This window comes from Lotus japonicus, chromosome 4 (assembly GCF_012489685.1).
Source record: "Lotus japonicus ecotype B-129 chromosome 4, LjGifu_v1.2".
Taxonomy (NCBI): domain Eukaryota; kingdom Viridiplantae; phylum Streptophyta; class Magnoliopsida; order Fabales; family Fabaceae; genus Lotus; species Lotus japonicus.
The window spans coordinates 60,744,923-60,768,393 of NC_080044.1; the positions used below are offsets into that span (position 1 = coordinate 60,744,923).

At 36.0% G+C, this 23,471-nt stretch overlaps 2 protein-coding genes and 1 pseudogene across 3 annotated transcripts; all 3 read right to left on the reverse strand.

Annotated features, from left to right (window-relative positions):
* Nucleotides 1–2,551: 2,551 nt before the first annotated feature.
* LOC130715291 (uncharacterized) lies at nucleotides 2,552–3,794 on the reverse strand (annotated as a pseudogene).
* Nucleotides 3,795–9,830: 6,036 nt separating this feature from the next.
* Nucleotides 9,831–11,091, reverse strand: LOC130715654 (F-box protein PP2-B10-like). The gene is made up of 3 exons (XM_057565771.1): nucleotides 10,821–11,091; nucleotides 10,604–10,722; nucleotides 9,831–10,245 (listed from the first exon to the last, which is right to left on the reverse strand). The coding sequence occupies exons 1-3, from the start codon at nucleotides 11,067–11,069 to the stop codon at nucleotides 9,831–9,833; spliced, it is 783 nt and encodes a 260-aa protein (XP_057421754.1). The 5' UTR covers nucleotides 11,070–11,091.
* A 1,984-nt stretch (nucleotides 11,092–13,075) lies between these two features.
* Nucleotides 13,076–23,424, reverse strand: LOC130713530 (uncharacterized). 2 transcript variants are annotated; one of them, XM_057563297.1, is made up of 9 exons: nucleotides 23,267–23,424; nucleotides 20,921–21,272; nucleotides 18,078–20,692; nucleotides 17,834–17,955; nucleotides 15,733–17,316; nucleotides 15,348–15,396; nucleotides 15,015–15,259; nucleotides 14,585–14,686; nucleotides 13,076–13,706 (listed from the first exon to the last, which is right to left on the reverse strand). In XM_057563297.1, exons 2-9 carry the CDS (start codon nucleotides 21,111–21,113, stop codon nucleotides 13,472–13,474), a joined length of 5,145 nt encoding a protein of 1,714 aa, XP_057419280.1. In that variant the 5' UTR covers nucleotides 21,114–21,272; nucleotides 23,267–23,424; the 3' UTR covers nucleotides 13,076–13,471. The 2 variants fall into 2 exon arrangements, with proteins under 2 accessions (XP_057419280.1, XP_057419279.1); XM_057563296.1 differs by having other exon boundaries at nucleotides 15,733–17,412.
* Nucleotides 23,425–23,471: the final 47 nt, after the last annotated feature.

The following is a 23,471-nucleotide window of genomic DNA, read 5'->3' on the forward strand; positions in this document are numbered from 1 at the left end:
AGGAGAGGGTGATGATGAAAGGAGAAGGAGAAAGATGGAAAACAAATTTAATAAAGGGATATTTTTGTAATTTACATGTATAATAGTAGCTGGACCACCATGATTCTGACGTGGAAAAAGTGAGTAGGATTAAATATAGCCACCTCAGCTTAAAACACGCTCAGAGACTTATTTTGATCAAAAAAAATTATCTAGGGACCCGGAATCGGAAAAAAAAATTCAGGGACTTATTTTCATACGGGATACAATTTCAGGGGCCTATAGAGCTATTAAGCCTAATATCAATAAAGGTGGTTGAGAGAGCATAGTGGAAATAGTATGCAGGGTCCACGGGAAGAAAAATGATTGTGATAAAATGCATGTTGATATGTAAGTAATTGGATCTTATAACATCTTCTAGATTTATAGATACTTCATTTCATATTGACAATTTCTCTCTAGTAAAGAAAAAAATTAGATTTATCAAAAAAAAAAAGATATCAAGAGTCTTCTGCATGGAAGCATTGTTCATCTCGAAAGATGAGACTGTCTACTAACTTTCCCTTAATTCTTTCATCCCTCATGGAAAAAACCACTTCTACTATATTATTGTTGTTTCTCTTGAACCCACTTTTTTTTTATGCAGAACACTTTCTTCAGCTACTATTTTATGCAAAACCACTTCTACTTTGTGAAGGGGGGAGGGGACACTAATGAACAGACTACTCGTTTCATTGCTAATGATACTTCCAAAGTCTCATTAAGAAGAATCTCACTCAATATACACGAGACCACCGTCATAAAATCACTTCTTTTAATCATAAACAATGAGAATCACACTCAATCTACAGGAGACCACCATAGTGTTTAACTTGGGAATATTGGTTAAATTTATTTGGGTTACTATTACTACATATGTCATGGCTGGCAATGCATACAACAAACCTTCCATCCTGATTCTGCTATCCATTACATGCAATCCAGCCCAACTAAACCAAAACCCCTAAATTAATACATTTATGATGTTGTGAAAAAAACACAACTACCTCGTGTTGGAAACAACGATAAAAACTCAACTACCCGGTTTTAGAGGTCAAGACTTCTGCTATGTGTAAATCCCAAATTTGCTGCCAGATTCTAAAGCAATCTTACTATGGGTACTATCAATACAACCAGGGCCAAATGCAAAACTTACCACCATAAGGTTTAAGGAAGAGTAAGAGATGACAAATAGAGGAAGGATTGTAAGCAATGAATAAAATTTACAAAGTCTTGTGTAGAAATCAAAAAAATTAAAGGACAATTTGGAATTTATATCATTTAACAAAATCCTACGTTTCATGCTAGAATAGAAAAATGATAAGGATCTTAAGACGCTTACCTAAACCTGCAACTGTATTGCAGGTAATCTATACACAAAAACCTACAGAAACATCTCAGTCCTTTCTATCTTTGGTAGAAGATATTGAAAAATAAGCTCAAAAATAGCATATCAATAATTAGTTATATCAATTGACAGTCTAGGAGGTAGGGATCCCTAGTGGGGGAGGAAGCCGAATGAGGCAGGTTGTGTGAAAGAACACAGTGAGATGTTGAAGAGAGTCAGAGAGTGAGAGAGGGCTTGTGGGAAAGAGACGAGGATAGGGAGGGTTGTGTGGAAGGATCCGAGAGGAGTTTCTACTCAAATGGGAATCCGCTTAAAGCTTGTTGGAAGGATTGAAACTTGAAAGTAGTGCAGGTTCCCAGTGAATGTTATGCATGGTGGAAACATTAATGATCTACAAATGGGAAATAGAAATATTTTGAATTTCAAATTCAAAGTTTCTGAAGGGAGAAGATGAAAGAACAAACTGGTGCAGATGAAGATAGTGGGAGAGAGAAAACGAAAGGGTGAAGTTAGTAGGAGGGAGAAGAGTGAGTGCAGTTTGAATTAAAAAAAGAAAAAGAAAAAGACATGTGTATAACAGAAGGAAGGAAGGAAAAAAGGATGTTGGTGCTACAAAATAGGATTTCCACTAAGAATTTCAACCATTGAATGAGCCAATTGCATGAGAAACAGACACATCAGCAATAAGCTCTTATAACCCATCCTGCTTCAATAAAGTTATAGATAGATATTGCTTTGATATAATTTTGTCAATAGTTTTTAATCATTACAGACATTTTTCCGCACCTTAAATAGACCAAATTATAATATACTAGTACTTTTTACCCGTGCGATGCACCGGAGATATTCATTTTTTGGTTTTTGTGTGTGTTGTTTTTGTTAAATTTGTTTTTATTTAAATATATTTTATTGATTAAAAGATATAAAAAAATTAGTTTATGAATTCTTATGTTTTCTTTTAATTAAATATGGTGAATTGGTTTGAACTAATGAGGAGCAATCTTGTTTCGTTGCCGGGAAATAAGAGGCCAGTTCAAAGCTAAGTATATATGAAATGTTTCATCATTTAAATAACCTTCATTGATCAGCAAGCGGAAAAATATAAAGTAAAGTCTGAATACACATGATTATCCAGAAAAAGTTAAACACACAATTAAAGTAACATTTTTGTAAAAAATATCCTCTTCATATTACATTGCGAAATACTTCTTTGTAAACTACATTTCAATTACTATTTGAATTACTGTCATCACCATCGCAAATGAGGATTTTTAATCCTTTACGATGGGTGACTCTAGAGAAGGCTACATATAACTGGTCATGTGAAAACACCGGTTTTGGAAAATATCACCCTACACTTTTTAGGGATTGTCTTTGACTTTTGTTTATTGTCATGGCAAAAGAGAGCGCTATAGGGAATTGTCTCCTTTGAAACTTTAAAGGAATTCTCCTATCTGATGCGGTTAATGTTAATCTTGGTATAGACACCCTTTTTCCGGCATTTGTTCCTGATATAACCTTGCCTTCCAAAACATATTTGCCCATTTCAGTGATAATCAGACGTGTACCATTGCACAATCCAGCTAATTGATCGATGTTTCTTAAAAGCATCACTGGAGCTCTTTTTTTTTTAGCTTTAACAGATGATTAGGCAAGCCTGAAGAGTTTATTGTGTTTAAAAACTCTGGTGTATGGATATCATCTGGACTGTCATAATTGTCGTATGATGAACATGTGTTATCGACACTCAAATAAGTTTTCTCATCTGCAGGCCACAATGACATCATGTATTCATTCAAACTATCAACAATCTCATTTGTAGGAGCTAAAATAGCACGATCTTGGAAATCTTTTGGATTTTCGTAGTTCTGAAGGAAAGACAGATAAGTAGAGTTGACAATAGAAGCCATTGCATCACCTGAATGTGGGATCAAAAAATCCTGAGGGATGTCTAGGATTGTTTCATCTTCTATCTGCTTACCTGCATTTTCATCTCCTATGCTTAATACCCACTCTGAAATTTTTTTTAGCTCATCAACCTCTGCAGCTGTTTTTCCAGTTTGTAGCCTCATGTTTTTTGTTAATGTAAGCACCTGGTCATGATTCAAAAGATAAGAACTATTGTTATAGCTGAAGTTATTGGTTAATTTTTATTTGTTTGGAAGTAATTGATCAATTTAAAAGCAGACATTTTTTTGGAGAAATGGCAATGTACCTGACAATGATCCCAAAGATAAGAAGCATTGATGGTGGCGTGGACTATATCCTCCCTTCTACCTTTAGACATTACTGGTAAAATTTGCCTAAAGTCTCCACCTAACACAACAACTTTTCCTCCAAAAGGCTTGTTGTTGCTGTTTTTATTGGCAAATCTCATAATATCTCTTAGAGTTCGATCCACCGCTTCAAAACAATGTTTGTGAGTCATGGGTGCTTCATCCCATATTATGATTTTAGCTCCGATGATCAATTCAGCCAATGGACTTCCATGTATAATGTTGCAGGTAGAGTCTTCACCAACATTAATTGGAATACAGAACCTGGAGTGAGCTGTTCGACCGCCAGGAATGAGCAAAGCTGCAATTCCACTTGATGCAACTACTAAAACAATCTCTCCTTTAGATCTTATGGCTGCTGATAAGGTCATTAAACTGACTAAATAAAAAAATAACTGGAAAGATGTTATTAAAATAGGTTAAAATAGGTAAAGAAAAGTCACATTGATTGCATATTCTTATATTTATCATCATAATCATAGAAAGGGGTTACAATAGAAAACTGAAAACATTCGGGGAGTTTCAAAGGAATTAATAAATTATAAATTTAAAATCTTGAATATTATTAATAAATTGAAATTTAATGTGCCTTTTTAATGCCTTAAATACCTCTCAACTTGTACATAGAAAATCTTACCATTTTATTTTCGAATTAAAGATAATAAAATAGCGTTAAAATTTATTTTCAAAAATAACAATGAAACATAATTAGTTTTAAAACAAAAAAAAATTAAATTAAATAGGGTATGAAAATACACATTAAAATAACCATAAACTGGAATAATATAAAAAATTAATATCAATTTTACACCATCAAAAAGTACTTAAAGGGATTAAGCTAAATACAAAAAAAAAATTAAATAAAAATAAATAAAAAATGCAGTTTTTTTTGTATCAGTTTCTTCTGACGTGCCTCCACATGACTGTCATGGCCATTATCTTTTAAAGGCTTTGTTAATTTTACATTGCTAGATAGGTAAAAATCCAAACTAAATTTAAACTCACAGTAAAGATTCAAACAACTAACATTGAACATTGGATCAACAAACCAAATACATAATAACAATCTGGGAAAAAGTTTTAGACCAAACTCATTGACATAACTATTATTCAGGAACAAAATTAAACTTTCACATAGCAGCAAGCCATCCGATTATACTCCCATAAAATTATCCAAAAACAATAGACACTTCAACAATCCTCTCTACGATCTTTGTAAACTTAAAGCAATACAGATCTCCTGCACGAACCCCATTACGTGTACAAAATTTCTTCCAGCCTGATCCAATCCTCACATCTTTCTTGTTTTTGCTCAGCAGCTTGCACGTAACATCATCACCCACATGCCCTCTAAGCTTCAATGGAGAAACTCCAAATTGACGAATAAACACTGCAATTTTAGTTGGCAAGGCCTGAAAAATCAAAAAGTTCATCAAAACATGAATATAAAATATCAATGAAACTAATGAACAAATAGAGAGATATTATGTGATGCTCACCACATAACTTCCAACACTTTGGGTTTTTGAAAGTGTTACCACTCATGAAGGATTTTTATCTTTAAACCAAAACACAACAATAGAACCACTTGAATTTTTGTAGAACTATTAAGATGAAAACATATAAGAGAGAGTAAAACAACAAAGAAGCGCAATTGACCATTACCCTATTCATTTCGTGCAAAACTGTAAATGCAAAGGGAGGAACAATGTTGGACATGACATAATATGAATTCATGGAGTTAGCCATGATAGAATATTAGCTCTGTCTTTGATGTCTATGCACATACTATTGTAACTATATATAGAGCTCAAGAGTGTGCATCTAACATCAAAGAAAGGAACCAAAAGGCAAGAATTAAATTAATTTTTAATATACTAATAAATATATTAATTTATGTACCTTTAATATTCAATTGTAAGCTTCACTAAAATTCCCTTGAGATTCCATCACTTTGCTAACTCCCCTATGTTTTAAATTAATCAAATCATTTCCACATTATTACTTGTGCACAACCCCTTCAGCTTCAATCTTTTAAATATATTTAATAGTGTATAGTAATAAATATTTAAATTTATTAATTTATGTACCTTTAATATTCAATTGCAAGCTTCACTAAAATTCCCTTGGGATTCCATCATTTTGCTAACACCCCCTATGTTTTAATTTAATCAAATCATCTCCATATTATTGCTTGTGCACAACCCCATCAGTTTCAATTTTTTAAATAAATTTAATGGTGTTACACAGCCTCTAGTTAAAACAAAACAAAGAGACACAATATGAGCTTCATAATTTCACAATTTAGTGGAAGGAATTTAGAAAGATACATTGGCAGTCCTAGAAAGTTAAGGAAACCAAATCTGTTAAAAATATATTGGCTAAAAATAAAACAGAAAAGAATCATGTATCTCAATGGTAGTATGATTTATTAAAATTTTATATAATGCAAGTGATAATACAGAAGCTGAACTACAAATTTCGAGGAAGCAAAAAGATCAATAAAGTTATTAGTTAGTATCTTGTAGTGAATGAGTTGGAGAAGTTAGGAGTAGCTGAAGAGCGCTTAGAAGAAGAAACAGAGACCTCAGAAACCATCTTTCTTTCTTTCTTTCAATATGTTGTGCATGTTTCTGTAACAGCAACTCAAATTGTCACCCCGTGACTGTGAATGATTAAACTGTCAAATAATGGGGATGAAAAAAGATTGCAGGCTTTCAGGAATATTTTGAAGTAAATGCCATGGCTACAACATGTGAGGTGTGTATAGCCAAAACTATGTGTTGCTTTTAAAATTGCCCTTTACAAATACAAAAATATAAATTCCTATACAAAAAATCAGATACAAAATATAACTATTTAATATTTATAATAGATCCACAATGACAACTCAAATCTTTCCAAACATTAAAAGTGGAGGTCAAAGTCTACTTTCTACAAATCAATATCACAATACCGATCACACACCAAAACAATCAACAATGGTGACAGTCTATTCAACCCTATGAGTAAACCTAATTTCATATCAATAATAATGTCACTGAAGGAAAGCACATGCGGAAGCTTGGAGGTTGCAAGCATCTTCATTCATTGACCACAACGCCACCCAAGTTTCCCAAGGAAAGTCCAAATTTCACTTTTTTGGTAGATCTCAGGTCTATCATCACTACGGTCCCTTCAAAATCACTTTTTTGATAAGTAAAAAAAATTAAGAATTTGATCCAGAAGTCAGAATAAATAACCAAAAACAGGAAATTAACAACCGTCAAACTAATATTCATACATCACGGATGATAATTTGGTTATTTCATATCCATAAGCTTAATGTAATCTAAATTGCAAGCAATATATCCATTATGATCACCTGGTTTAGGTCCTTCCAATGCTGCTCCATTATAGCAAATACTCTCTCTATCTCCAGGCTCACACCAACCGCTGGAACTTGATCTGAACCTAATATCCCAACATGTGTTCTCATATCAGTCACTACCAACAATTGAACCATATACGGATGAGAATTTTGCTATTTCATATCCATAAGTTGAATGTAATCTAAATCCATAAAAAAAGTCACCTAAAAGGCTAAACATTTCAGACTTAATTAACATAGAACACTAAATTAACACATAAATTTTCATCTGCAAGTAGTGTTTGAACTTTGAATTCTACCTGCTAAAATCCCACAATATATAATATCCCAATACACTCAGCCCAAAATCAAATTGGAGCAACTGGAAAAATGTTTTGGCTGAGGCATGTGAACTAAGAAACTCACTTGAATCATGAAAGGTTGTGAGGATAGACATTTGGTTAATGTGTCCTCTAACTGCACACTTTTGTGTCAAATGACATGGACCATAAAAAGTGAATTATTTCAAGAATAAATCTAGAAACATCCTATCAAAAACATTCAAGAAAATGAGGGGCCAGTAAGAGAGAAAACGCATGCATAGAATTAGTATAGATAATTTTGACACAAATTAAGCTGTTTAGAACAGAACAAAAACAAATCCAAACACATACTAAAATGAATAGAGTACAATCAATAGCTACATACAATCAATGAACAGATCTAAAATCTCTCCACTTACAATCATACCCGAATGAACACAATCATGCTGATTCCAAACCAAATTGTAGATTTTCAAATGATCTAAGAGTTGTATCTTATAAATATAGTGGAAACATCAAGTAGTCCATTTATTAGCGATATAACTGGGCCAGAAATTGCTGACTTGTAATGTGTTATCACTAAAATTTGGCTTCTTATGTTAGTGTGATAGAACCAAGCCAAGAAGAGGATAGAAAGAAGTGTTTACTGTAGCTAAAGTGATAAACCCCTGAATATTCGAGAGATTCAGGTCTCTCAGTAACCCAATTACAATGATCCCCCCAGGATAGCCAAACCTTTTGTCTTCCACCTGTAGCATAATGTAACCCATGGTAGAAATCAGGCTAAAACAACCCATTAAAACATATATGAGAGCAAAATAAAATAGCAGAGATAACATTTACATGCATCAAGTACTCAGGGATCCTAAATGGAGAAAACTCAATATTAACAATAACTGATAGAGACAAAAAAAATTGGCTCTTTCAGGGACAACAGAGAGAGAGAGGGAAAGAAAATTCAATACCACAATCAAGAACAATGTAGAAGAACGACACCAATGCACAAACTGGAACCCCATAATCCCAGCAAAGGCGCACCCAATCTGGAATATCAGATCAGAAAAAAGAGTCAATTGTTTGCGATAATCACCATTGATAAACTCTGATTCCAACTAAGGTAGTAGCATTACTATATATATGAACATAAATTCACCTAAATCAGCAAAATACTGCACTTTAAGGAACAAAATCTAAACAGATAAGGAATCAAAAAAATGCCACAGTAATCACAAATGACGAAGAAACAAAATTGCAAACCTGAAAAGGAATCCATGTGATGGAATCGTCACCGAACTCTCCCGCAGAGATCAAATTGTACTTCGTCGACTCATGTAGCCTTCGTCTAGGCCTCAGGCCACGTCCATCGTCCTGCAAAGATTCAATGATCGGTTACTTCCGCTAACCTGCCCCAAGAACTTGTCAGACACCAAGCAACCAAACTTCAAGCATAAGTGACGGAGTAAAAAAAGAATCAGATAATTTCTTTCTAAATTAATAGAACAACACCACCAGAGATCAAATACGTACCTAAACGACGCAGGATCATGTGCCTGATATGCAGCAAACATGTCTTGAAGGAGCTCCAAAGAAACCAATCGACCACAAAAGAAGATACCACAGCCAATATCTCTTCCAGAGGAGAAAGTGGGGGCTGATTCCTAAATCTGCGATCGACAGAGGGAAGAAAACGTCATGGTAAACTCAAATCCGTGAGGCATATGTTAGGGGTTCTCTGTAGGAATCGAAGTGGGTGGGGGAAGTGGCGGTTCTCTTGTGGGCGTAGAGGAGGAGTGCATTGAGGGGCATGTGGTTGCAGATGAAGCCGATGATGACGGTGTTCCAGACGGCGGTGGAAGGGCGAGGGTGTCGAGGAGGTACTGGAAATCAGAGCCAGACACAGAAAAGCAGCAAACACGGCTTCTCTATAGAAGGTTTTAAACGATTTAAAATCTAAAGAAACGGCTGAGAGAAGGAGGAAGGGGAAGCGTTTCTCTTTTGTTGAAACTGAAAAGCGTTTCAGGTCAGAAAAGGAACGAAAGTTAGATTTAATGAAAGAATGAGTGAAACTGATACAATTGTGAATCAACGGCTGAGATCAAATCTGAGTGAAATAAAATGATGTTTTTACAAAAATATCCATGTCCAGCTTTCATAGTTATTGGAATAAATTGCTGAAGGACTTTTTTGCCCCTAAAGCTGCAAAACTTTGCTTTTATATATATTATAGATAACACTCTTCTACATGTCTGTTTCTGCACATACTAGATGGACAAATACTAAACAAGCACATACAAGTTTCAGCACATACTATAGGAATGAATGGATTTTTGGAGTGTTTCCAAATTGAAATTGAATGATTAAACAAGCAAAAGGAACAAAGAACAAACGAACACGAAATAAGTTCATTTTGTAAAAAATTATGAAATTAAAGAGAAATTTATTTGGGAACCATGCTACATATGTTTATTTTCTACCCCAAAAGGCAATACCCTTAACTTATTTTACAGTCCTATCTACTATATCTTAGGCCTAACTTCTATTCCTTCAAGATAAAAACTGCCCTCCCAAAATAAAAACTTTGATATCATAGCCCTCATCTCCACTTCACCATCTTCTAGGCCTGAATTGAAGAACTCCCCCATCTCGATCTCCAACAAGCCATCACTTCTCACCTTTGGACACTCAATTACTTTGATCTTAGATTTTAACTTCATGTGAAAACAAATCGCCTTCTTACAGATAGGGCCTCCAAAAATGTCAATCGATAACAATGCACGGATAGGGCCTCCCTGAACAGTTATCATCTTAAACACAAGAAAAGCTGCATACTGAGTGTTTGGGGACAAATCAACAGTATTTATCTTCCCACAAATATCATACCAGAACACAACTCTATGCTTGGCAACTTCAAGCTTGGCAACTTCTTCGAACCTGTTCAATATATAGGTTGGCAACATTTGTACATAAGGAACATTTGTACAAGAATGACATGTCGTATGAATAGACAAACACTCACAATATATCTCGTAATTAAATGGTAATGTACCTTACTCAAAATTTAAATAATCTTATCATAAATAAACTTTATGTTTAAAATAAATGAGTTGAAAATAAAATTCATCGATCACTATAATTTTTATAAATATATTATTCATACATTAAAGATGAGATTATTTAACATCGTGATTTTTGTTTGATAAGTCTATTCATTAGTTAAAAAAATAAAAAATAAAATTCGCTGCAAAAAAACTAGAATAAAATGAAGAAAAATCAATATTGAAGAGCTAACCTAGACTCTGGGAGGGTGACCCAGCCGCAACAACGCTCATCGTCACCCTTAGAAATTTGGAGAGCTTTGGCAGCAAGCATGTAACATTTCTTCCCAGTCTTCCTGTCCAATTGAAAGCTCTGCATTTCAGACAATTAGAAAAAGGGCAAAGCTTAATTAATACTCTAAAAATTCCTAATCTGAGAAATGATCATATTAGATTGATGAGAGTATTTACCTTTTTCCCCTGGTCGATGATGATAGGGTGATCTGAGAGAGCGAGATAGAGAGCTTTCTTTGAAGGAGCGTTGGCCAAGGAAGGAGATTGTGAAATGATGGAATGATAATCGGGAGGGAGAAAGTGATTCCAAATAGTGTCAGAATCAGCAGCGGAGTAGAAGATCTTAGAAACGACGGAGTTCCTTGCAACATCCAATGGAGTAGTACGGCACAATATGTCAGCAATGCATCCTTCCGACAGTTCCATATCTTACTCTTTTTTTTCTTCTTTCTTTCTTACCCCTCTTCAGTAATTGTTGTGCATTGCCCTAATCGTGTGTCCTGATCTATCTTTTATATGTAGCACTTTGGAAAGTTGTTTTAAAATCAATGGCTTAATCCATAAGCTTATACTACACGTTCCTTTTCTTCCGAATATGTGATCTTAACACCATGAACTCACATTGATGACACGTGGTGTAACCACAACACAAATTATTTTCACAATTTATTATATGAAATTTTGAAAAAAAAAGATAATTTGTAATTAAAATTAGAAAAATAAAATGAAAAAACAAACATATCCACCAATATAATAATGTCTAATAATTTATATTAATTCTCTAGGATAATGATATGTATCTTATTTCCATATTGTATAATAAACTTTTTAAAAAATTATCTTTTAAAGATTAAGAAAAATATTAAAAATAAATCAAAATTAAAATGGAAAACTAAATATTTGAATAGTATAGATATTTTTTTCTAATTGAAGTTTAGGCTTACTCATTCTTGTGTTTGTTACATTGTTCGATTTTAGCCTCTCATCGGGAAATAGTTTGGTCCTTGTCCCTACGATTGTGGACTTTTTGGTTTCAATCCTCACCGGAAGGTAGAGTTCCGACGAGGGTGTTGACTAGCAAATAAACACCAACGTGGCACACGACATTAAGCCTATTTTTTGAAGAAAAAAGAGAGAAGATATCAGTTAAAAAAACTATTCTAAAGCGTGCTTAGTAAGAATGAATTCAATTGGACATTTGGTAGAGTACGAATTGGATCTTGTCATTGCAGTGGAGGAGACATCTAGGTTTTCTTCATGCAGATGGAATCTGTTCAAAGGCAAACTTAGCAAGATGGGTGTTTGCTGGAATCCACAAATTTGTTCCAGAAGGACTAACAGAATGTTTACAAGAATCACTATTTGTCGGTCGTTTGTCGAATCTCTTTTTCATTTTTTTCAGTCTGCCTTTAATTTTTAAATCCTAAAGGACCAATTCTTAGCCAATAAACAATGGTTGGGTTTGCAATTTGGCTGGATTACTTTAAAACCCGAAGAAAGCAATTAACAAAAGAATAAATTTCCATAACCACTTTAAAATCGCATCCACCTCATGAGAATCAGACGAAAAAAGAGAAATGAGAGATATAATGCACTAATGTGATGGAAAAGAAGAGGTAGAAATGAATAAAAATAAGATGAAAGATAAAGTAAAATGTGAATGAATAATAACCCTTCGAAAAAATAGTTGGTCCAAAACCAGTTTGGTGTAATTGAAATTTTGCTGTTAATTTAGTTTTGTATCATTTAAATAGGCTACAAAAAAGCGCATGCCCTACATAGCGGTCCAATACTTATATCCGATTATATTTTGCTATAGTTTTCAATTCCTGTTTCTGGTATTGTAGCTGCAAGTGTACAAATTAAAGATGACGAATTGTATTTAATTAAGGGTTGTCACTTTCTTACAGATATTCGATATGTCGAATTTCTTAAAGAGACAGCATTGAATTTCTTCTCCAATACTTCTGACTATCATATCATAGTTCTCTGAGCGTGTTTTGCGGTTTCCACTTTTGGCATGTTCCAACGTGTGCAAGGACAGCAAAAGGTTAAAATATGGTGCACTTTTTTACACTAAAGGACGACCTCAACCTCGTCACCAGGAACTTAATTTAGGCAGCAGTCGATTACAAATAGTTATCCAAACACGTGGCATTGAAATCTTCTAGTAACTTAATGTAACAACAGGAATTTTCGACAATTCAAGGTTACATAGTTATCTAGACAGTACAGAAGAAAATAGAGCCATTAATGTGAAATTTTGTGGCCAACAACTTAACCTGGTAAACCCGTTTCTGAATGAAGCACTCCCTCAGTCTGCACCTGCTTATATTTATTTATTTTCTGGAAACTTCTACTTCTACTCAGCCGCAATGGTATGATTGAAACTAAGTAGGCTTAAAACATTAATACAGGAAAATAATTTGGAGTTGAGAAAATAGAAATGATTGAGTAAACACTGAACATCTCGTTATATCCAAAGGAAAAAAATGAACAGCTCATGCTAATTAATCAGACATAACCAAGCCTAATGGTATTGGTTAAAACTAAGTAGACTTCATATATTATCTTACTATATACAAAAGGCTTGGAAACTGAAAAAAAGCAGAATATAACTAGATTGCAAAGATCTAGACACATACATACATATATAGATTGCAAAGATCTAACAGCCCCCATGGTTGAGGAGGCAATCTAGTACCATTCTTCTCCTACATTGCCAGTTGTATGGTTCTATGGCGATAATATAAGTTGAAAAAGGGCCAAAAACAGGAGGTTGTGGAAACAACTGACCAAGAAAGATGGCAAAATGAATTAATTAATTGTCAAAGTGAAAGACATTGTACCCTGTCTGGCAGATTTTTAGGCATTGGAACTGCAGTGACATATTTCTGGGGGTATGCTTTCTGAGCAGTTGTATCAGAGGATGATGAGGTCTCTGCCCCATCCTTTTGCCCTCGTCCATGTCCATGGAACTTGGCAAACCGATTGATGACAGAAAATCTTTCTAAATCTTGTAACTCAACTCTCAAGTCCAAAATTGAGGCTCTGCTATCCAATCTGCATCATTAAGATGAAAAAATGGAAAAACCATAAGGGAATTATAACAAAAATTGTAGCCATCACGGATAAATAAAGAAACGCAACAGGATGAAATGATAACCTAGAGTAGCAGCAGTGGGTAACTAATATAAGGAGGAAAACATTAAGGCTGATGCTTCCACATCCCTATGTAAAGAGTAAAGACTATGGGATATTGCTAATGCCATCATTACCATGCAAAATCAAACTAGAAGCAGCCCAAAAAGAAAAAGAGAAAAAGCCATGGACATATTGCTAATAAAAATTTCGAGCATAGTTGCTGTCAACATAATAAGCAACATAATAACCATTAAAAAAAACAACATATTTATCATCTCATGGATCTAATTCACTTCTCCTAGACTTTTTAATCATCCATTTTTCTCGAGAAGAGATACATGTCAGCAACATCAAAAGTAGAAAACTTCTTCCTCTGTGAACACACAAAATTCTATCTATACAGGTAACCAACATAAATTTTGTACGGAGTCACTTATGCCAGCAAAGTCTGGTTTTCTATGATATGAGCAATAAAGACATTTTCGGATCAGAAGCAAACTATTCATCGAAGATAACAACTCCACATTTCAATTTTAACTTGCTGAATCAATTGTTTTCTGATTTTTTATTACAACACAAGAACAGGAAAGGCAAAAGAATCTTATTGAAGTAACAAACTAATTTTTTTTTATAAAAATTACCAAAGCACCAGTTCATTTGCATTCATGCACACGTATAAGCCTATGTATGAAATTTGTTACTTCTAATCTTATATAGACCACGCATACTATTTGCCAAGGCCATGAGAAAAATATAACAATGCATTGAAAGTATGAAACTGATCACTGCAATAGTACCTCAATATATCATTTTCCAGTTTCCTCGCCCTACCAACAAAGTCTTCCACTTTCGAAATGCACTGGTCGATTTTCTCAGATGGCTTAAGCGTATCCGGCAGGCTACAAAATACACCAATAAATATTAGTTATTACACGAAATATAAATATATGGATCATATCACGTAAGAAAAGTGGTTTATTGAGAATGAGATGAACAAATCCTAACCATTTAACCATATATGTATGAAAAAGATCAAAACATAAAGTCATGCAACTCTTTAAAATGGCCACGTGACTTTGGAAATAGCTTTTTAGACCATTCATGTGAAATTGAACACCAAATATTAGCTCTTCACAAATCTCATAATAAGATAGTGATCACTTGATATGCGTCCTATGACTTATTCAAAACCACCATATGATCATTTAAAAAAAACAAGAGTCTTACTGGTTTTGGCTGCCAGGGGGCACTAGTGTGTCACTTCCGCACAATGAGACTGAACTGCAAGCATCTCCTAACACTAATCTAGCAACAGAGTAAACCACACTATCATGATGCAACTTGACATCCGCAGAGAGAACTGCAGCTGGTGGAGGGTTAAGTAGTTGTTGCATGAGCTGTGTGGTCAAGACAAGTCTTCTTTTTGACTTTATTGTTGGCAAATCTTCGAATAGCTCAGCATCCTTCTCAACCTAAAATTACATATGGAGCAGCGTTAACCCATCATTAAGAGAGGAATTTAGAGTTCAGTTGCATAGACTGATTTGATTATGAACAAACCTTTTCAATCAATCTATTTGAAGCTTGGGCCCAGCCTAATTCTGCCGCACTGCCAAATAATAAGGAACCTCAGTCTTCTTAGAAGAAAAATACATAACAAATTGATGAATATAAAGTCATCACACAGCAAAAACAGGCATAAAATACTTTCAACACTACTGAAAAACATTGTATCAACAGGTGAAAAAGACAGGACCATTTTCTACTTCAAATAATCATCCCCAATAGCAACAGGGAGTTGTAAGGGCAGATGTGTGAAGAAAAGATTATAGTGTGTCAAGAACTAATAATCAAAATTGCCAGATAACTTTTGATTGAAAAGTTTATTTTATGTAAAATTAATCTAAACAAAGTACTAGCTAAATCACATATTTTTTTTAACAACCTGATATCTCGAAGCCTTTCAGAACCCTGTTTCAGTTCTTTATGCCAGGGCATGAGTTCAGTTGTAACTCTTTTACGCTTCTTCAGTCTCATAAGAAGATCAGGTTCAACTGCAGGAGGCAACAACTGAGAAGGCACAAGCTCACTTGCAATCGGAGTAGACACTGGACTTTGCCTAGCATTACCAAGCTGACTAGCATCATTGAGACTATTGACTTGCTCCATTGAATTACCAAGATTCAAACTACCAGATCGGTTCTTTACAAAGAAAGGCTGGTCCAAATTTTTTTGAGGAATCATTGTCCGTGCATCATACATTGGCAACATCTTACCATTTTTAAAAGTTCCATATTGCTCAAACCATGATGGAGCCATCTGAGGATTTATCATAGAAGGTTCACTTCTGACAGAAGTCACGTGGTTACTATTAGTAACATGAAGAGCATTTTTCTGACCATATCCAATCACCTCTTGAGAAGTTGCATTAGTGTCACGTCCATCACATGGAACTGAAGAATTATCACCCAACCTATCTTTGACCATGTTATTGTAACCGTATGATGGTTGTCCACGGCTGGAATCCAACTGTTGTTCTTGATTGCTTGGATTGAAGTCCATATTTTTCATGGACTGGTGCAAAAGAGTGTTTGGTCTTAAAGACCGGCCAAAATCTTCAATATCTCTATAGGTAGCAGCTGGGCTAGATTGAGATGCGTCAGGCATGCATTTTACATGTTCGTTCACATGTGATGCACTTGCAGTCTCTTCTGTAGCATCAACACTTTCAGCAAACACCTGCTTCTGAGAGACGTCATTACCATCTTTCTCTGAATCTTCAGTACCTGGCTTCTGTGGTCCTCTTGTAGTTTCACAAATATTAATCGGTTGGGAATGGGGTGGACTCTTCAATGCATTAGGATGTTGCTTGCTAGAAACACTTGTCCATACATTGTGTGAAACTTTTGACGGGGCACCAAGAAGAGATGCACTAAATGAAACAGAAGGATGAGGAGCTGGTCCAGCCTCCAATGCTGAAATTTGCATGGTAGGATCTCCAGGACGGATTTGATTTATACCATTCAGCTTGGACATGTCCTGAACAGATGCCAATTCAGATTGACTAGTTTGAGCTCTTTCACAATATTCACCTATCTGATTCGTGGAAGCCGCCCGATCAACAAAAGTTGCACTATCACATTGAGTGTTCGCTACTTGTCCACCAAGATTAGCCATATTCTGATTTTGAGAATGGATCCTGGAGAAAGGAAAACCAGATGTGAAAGCCTGTGGAATATTTCCCAGTGCATTGTATTGCGAGGCTTTATCAAAACTTTGTCCTGAGGAACCAGAAACGTTGTTCCTATTTTCATGAGACGACTCTCGAGAAGCTGAAGTCTGAGTAGCAGCCAACCAGGTAGGACCCCTATCCACTGTCTCAGATGTAACATGTGGTGTAGCATGAGAAGATCCCATATGAAGCCTTTGAGTGGGAGGAGCTAATTGTAAACCAAAGCCATGAGACGAAGAACTTTGATTTCGTTGAGGATGTACAACAGGTCCATCAGAATATTCAGTATCCATCACCCTGGAAGATAAATGGCAGTTAGAAGTGCTCGTATTTGTTGCAATGCCATGCTCCCTTGACTGATCCACTTTATGAAGAAGCTCAAGAATATTTTGACTACAATAATTTTAACAAATCAAAGCAAAAATTTGAGCTAAGGTACAGAAGAACATAGCAGTGGAAAAAGGAAAGAAAAACAAACAAGTAAACCAAGTTGCAGCACCAATTAAACCAGAAGTTTGAGAGTAAACAGCTCATAGTTATTTCCATTTAAAAGAAAAATTGAAAAAACAATAATTTAGAAGAGACAACCACCAGATGAAATAGTGTACTGTACAAGTATTATCTCAGTTGTGCCTCTGTTAAGAGTTAGTTGAGTTTCGGTTAGAAACTGTTAATAAAATATGGAGCTCTATGAGAGCATCACTTGAAATTCAGTTAGTAATAAATATAGAAAACCAAGAATAATTCTTAATATTATATCTTCCTTTCTCTCATGGTATCATAAAATCAGCTAGAAAAATTTAAATTCAACTACCTGTGTGAAGCAGCCTTGTTCAAACCATAATTACCAACACTTCTATCAAATGGCGTCAATGTTTTAGCTATGTGACTGGGCAGTGCACTTTTTGAAGCACTATCATTGCTTTTTCTGTCACCCTGAAAAGTAGGTGCATACCTCAGTCAAAATTTGAATTTAACAACTTCTGATTCTCTAACAAGTAGAGAAACCTGTGCACAATGACTATAGTGATACAAGCCTGATAAGGATAAAAAAGTACCTTCTCTGTTTCCATATAATTCCCATCAGAATGACCATAATTTGACTGCCCAGGATAGCTTTGGTCCTGACCTTTAAGTCCTCCATAGGGATGATGGGGCATAGGCTGTGAATTTATGACATGTTTGTTTCCCTGAGGTTCTATGTCACCACCAACATCCCCCATGGGGTGATACTGAAATTTACGGGTTAGAGAAGGTCTTCGATTGCCCTGACCAGGTAACTTTGGGCTGCACAACTCACTTCCCTCAAAACTTGGACTTTCTCTCGCACCACCAGTTCTATGATGTGAAGAATTAGAGCCAAGACCATCACCTGAATTATCCCTTTTGTTAAAGTTTTCCATATCATGTGCCTCTCCTTCTGTCTTTTCATTATTTAATGACTCCAAAACTAGAGGGTTCTTCTCCATGTGATGCTCATACTTTCCTGCACCTTCATTTCTTCTATAGTTCCCCATAGAATCTGCATGTCTCCATACATCAACATTAGGGTGCTGATGGTTGCTTGGCCGGCTTACCCATGTAGGACCAGAATTTGGTATGGCAGCAATACCATTCATACCAGAATCTTCCCCACAAGCTTGCATATTACCTGCAGACTTTGCATGTTCCAACCCGAGAGATGGATTATTATCAGAATCAGGCCCCCACATGGCAGGAACCTGGCCCATTTCACGATGAGACTGCAACATGTTTTCATTTTCACGGGTTCTCAGAGTAGAATTGTTATCAGGTGGGGTTGGTTTGACAACATTCCATCCATTAGATCTATTCAATGGCTCACCGCTACTATTAGGGGACGATAACATATGTTGATGGGTCCAAGAACCTGAAATAGCCTTTTCATTTGCTTCTAAACCTGAGGACTCAGCAGCATTTCCATAAATATGACCCCCCTCTGCAACTGGTTTTTGCTGAGGGTTGCAGTCTAACCATTTCCCTCTTTCTAAAAACTGTGGAATTGATCTTTGGGGAGAATCAGTGTGTAATCTCCCATGCTGTTCATGTGCAGCATCAGCACCAGGCTGATGAAATCCAGGATGACCGGAATAGTTTACAGTGGTACTGGGCCTGCTAACATCATCCTGTTGAGGAAAAGGCCTTGCATTTATATTGGGCGCTGACTGTGAATTATTGTTAGCCCAAAGAGACTGCTCTTTGCTGTTATCAATGGTCGAAGGCCGTTCATTTCCAGATGGTTCAGTATTCCGGAAACTTAGACCACTCCACTCCTCCTGTATGCCCATTTCACTACTAGAAGTTTCAGCTACAGCAGACTGCATAAGTGCACTCCAACTCCCACTCTGAAGAGATGGAAATCCACTGAGACTATCTGAACCATCCAGCATACTGAACCCTGTATTCCTGCCAAATCCATCCCAAAGGTTGTCATCTGAACCAAACAAAATCTTCTCTTCTGTTGGATCTAGGGCAGCCACACTCTGTGGTGGAACCTGCACTACCACCTTGTCCTGTGAAGCCTCAGAAGAGCCAGCCAGTGCTTGCCTCCCATGAAAATCTTCCATTGGTATATCTCTTTGCTCAGAATTCACTTGCTGCAAGTTCTCCATATTCAGTCCACTATTCATACCTTGAGCAATTGAACCAAACATAATTTTTCCTTGAATATCCTGTCTTGAAACAGAAGTTCCATCATTTGAGTTCATTTGATCTGAAATTCCAGGATAGTGATGGGCTGGAAATGAATTACCACCGGTTGATATGTGGGGCACTGCTTGCTTGTCACCTTGAACATGAGAATACTGGTTCTGGATAGAAACCTGAGATGCTGCTGGCTTATCAGGCTGAACATGAGAGTATAGGCTAGGAGTACCTCTTGAGACAGAAATGGGAAGCCCATAAAGAGACTGATCTCCCTGATTCGGAACCAAACCCATCAGGCGCATTTGTTCAGGAGATAACACAAATCCATTAGGGGATCCTTGCATAACTGGAGATGCACCACGCTGTAGCCAATTTGCACTAGCCGCCATAACTTCAGGCTGCCACAAGTGGTTAGATGCCTCATTGATGGGAATGCCATTAATAAGAGATGCAGAATGGCTGGCAACTGTCTGTTTTGAAATGGAGGAAGCTGGTGGTGTCATAGAACTATGTTGCCTAGCTTCTAATTGATGAAATTGTTGCTGCCTTTGAAGTTCTTGCATCTGATTGAGCATTGCTTGCTGTTGTAAAAGCTGCATCTCGTTAATCCCTGATTGCTGTCTAGGAAAGGACTGAAGCATGCCTGGATGGCGACCACTGATATGTTGTTGACCTCCAAAAAAATCATAATTGACAGGAGACTCGGCAGCATCAGTCCTAGTCAAGTTTTTCTTGTAGTGGTCAAGACCAGCCCCTTGTTGCGACTCTAGCATTGACATTCCTCTTGATAGACCTGACATGCCATGCAAATCAGCTTCAGTATCCATTCCCAATATGTTGTTTGCTTCATTGTGCCTAGACTGGAAAATCTGATGTCCTTGCATATAGCCATTAACAGCTGTTTGCTGGTTTGGGGGTTGATTCCTGCCAGAGTCAGACCTCAGATTTGATTGTCCTAGGTTCAAACCATGTCGTGAAAGTGGAGGGCTTGTGTGTCCCTGCTCCGAATCTCCATACAAGTAAAAGAAATATGATTAGTAACAAAAAAAAAGCCACGTAACAAAGTCAAACTTCAAAGTCACAGTTATAACTTACGACTAGATATAGACAAAAGTGTGATTAATCATGAAGTTACTATGATTGATAAATAATTAAGAAACAATTTAAAAAAAAAATATATATATATATACATATATATATATATATACATATATATATATATATATATATATTCTACCTGGTTGCTGTAGATTAAAATTCTTCAAATTGGAAATATAAGGTCCAGCAGTAGGCCTCTGGCTACCAGCCCACAAATTGTTGCTTAGCCCTGGCCAGTTCCCGTCAGCTGTCTGTGAATGATACTGGCCCTGGGACAAGTTTTCTTGACCAAAAAAATTATGGACCCTGTCTCCTACTTCGTTTCCAGGCATAGATGACCCAGCCCACAATTTTCAGCAGATAACTATTTATAAGAAGTTGTAATGAATCCAGGAAGATCAAAAAAAGTTTCTCCAAACATGCGATCCAAAAACACCCCCAGGAGCGACTATCATTTACTCATAGAAATTATTTAAGAAATTTCTACTAGCCTGCAAGGAAAAAAAAAAGAACATTTGGTATATGTTAAGTAAATTGTCATGAAAAGCTAACGCAGGATAACTGGAAAACAATAACTGACATCTCATGCCAGATGCCATACTCGATCATCATTAATGAAATGCACCATGTACAATGTAGAATACTGAAATGAGAGCATGACAGTAAAGATGCAAACAATTCACATATAAAACAGCAGGCTCTTAATGATGCAAAAAAATAGGCTTCCAAAAAGGAACATTTTATGATAAGCACAGTTTGCCTAGTCAAAAGCAGCCCACAAGGCCAAATTTAAACATGCTTATAATGTAATGAAAGAAATTTTTGGAGCAGTAATGCTTCATTGATAAAAGAAAAAACACAGGTTAACTGTATCAGATGCCTTTAAAGGCTCATCAGGTTATATATCCAAGTCTAACATCAAGTTTCTCACTGTTACTTCTTAAATGAAGAAAAAGAAGGGAAAATACAAAGAGAAAAAAAATTAAAAAAGGAAAGAACTTTTAAGCTTAATAATCAGGTGTAACTCTCACAATGTTGAATAACTAATATGTTACACACTCTAAGCTTCAATAGTAATTACTTTTCTAAAACGTTTTTTTTACACATTCACAGGAACGAGTTTTTTCCTTATCTATACTAGTACAAAAACTATCTTCCTAGTTCAGTTTTGAACCACGACTAAAGGTTCAAATAGAAATGAATCATATGATCCTTCTCCAAAAGTATCAACTTATAGCAAAAACTAACTTTTTCAGGATAATAGTTTTATTGTTATTCACTCACAAACAAACAAAAAACTGTGCTTAGCTCCCCCTCAAAAGTTTTTAGGCAAATGAAGTATTGGCACACATGAGGGATCCAAATATTTAAAGAGGCTGCCATGACATTCAAGTCAATCATATTAATGAATCTTACACTTATGAAACAGAAATACAGAACCTCAAACATATTTCCAGCACATTAATGTGTTGGCAAAACCACCGCCAGAGTCTTGCAGAATCCGACTGCAAAGCTTTTATAATGCACTCCCTACTTAACAGTTCCATCTTTTCTATCTACAGAAGGGTGTTGTTCTAGTAATGGCATTCAATATTTTTATCTGTGTCGTGACTTACGCAGCTTCGTTCTAAACTAACCCTATAATTTACCATCCTCAAGACATTCAAGAAATCTGTCAAATATACGGCGACTGGAAGTTATTCCTCAAAATTATAAGCAAACCCCCAACTAATCACAAAACCGCAGTCAGTAAACATCCCAAAGAGCAAACTTATCTAAAAACTTCAAAGCATCCAGAGTCTCAAATTTCTCCCCTTTCTTTGTGCCTACACATACACTCCACCTACAACTATAAAAACAGGTTCACCCTAAAAATCCATCATCTCTGTCCACACCTTCCCGGTGCAAATTCAATTTGCATCTACAATGATAAAATTTGAAGTAACCCATCTTTAAACATCTACCCTAAAATCAACTGAGAATAATCTACCTAGATGACTCAAATTGCCAGAATTCACACTCTCCTTCCCACCACAACAGAAACCAAAAACTAGCAAGCAACAAATTGATGCAAACACTAGGAACAAAGAAAAGGGAAAATTAAAAACCAAACATGCACAATTCACCTAAAGCTTCAGACTTTCCACTACCTAAAGAAATGAGAGGATGCAATAAACACAAAACTCAATCAAAATCCCATTTCCCCTTACTTCCCAGCAGCTAACCTCATATCAGAACCAGAAATCACTGAAAAATCCCAAACTGATAAAAGATCGGAAACGCAACACAATTGGAGCTCACAATCATCATTCAAATTGACAAAACAACACAAAACAACAACACGAGTTCCCTAAATCGCGCCCAAGATGAAAATCCAAAGAACGAAGCGTAGATTTGGATTTTCAATTTCAATTTCAGGGGTTGTTTCTAGAGATAGAGAGAGAGTTAGGGTTTTGAGAGATAGGAAGAGAGTGTGTGAACTCACAGTGACATTGAGGAGACTCCATTGAAGGTGAAGAGTGATCCAGCGAGAGTGTTGAGGGAAAAGCGTTAGGGTTCCAAGCGGTGAAGACGAGAAAATATACAAAGATGTCTCTCAGCTCACACAGATAAAGTGATCGAAATAGTGCGAAATTTTCAACGAACAGAGGGACGAGGCTGAGGGTTGGTCCGAAGCTGGTTGCTTTGGA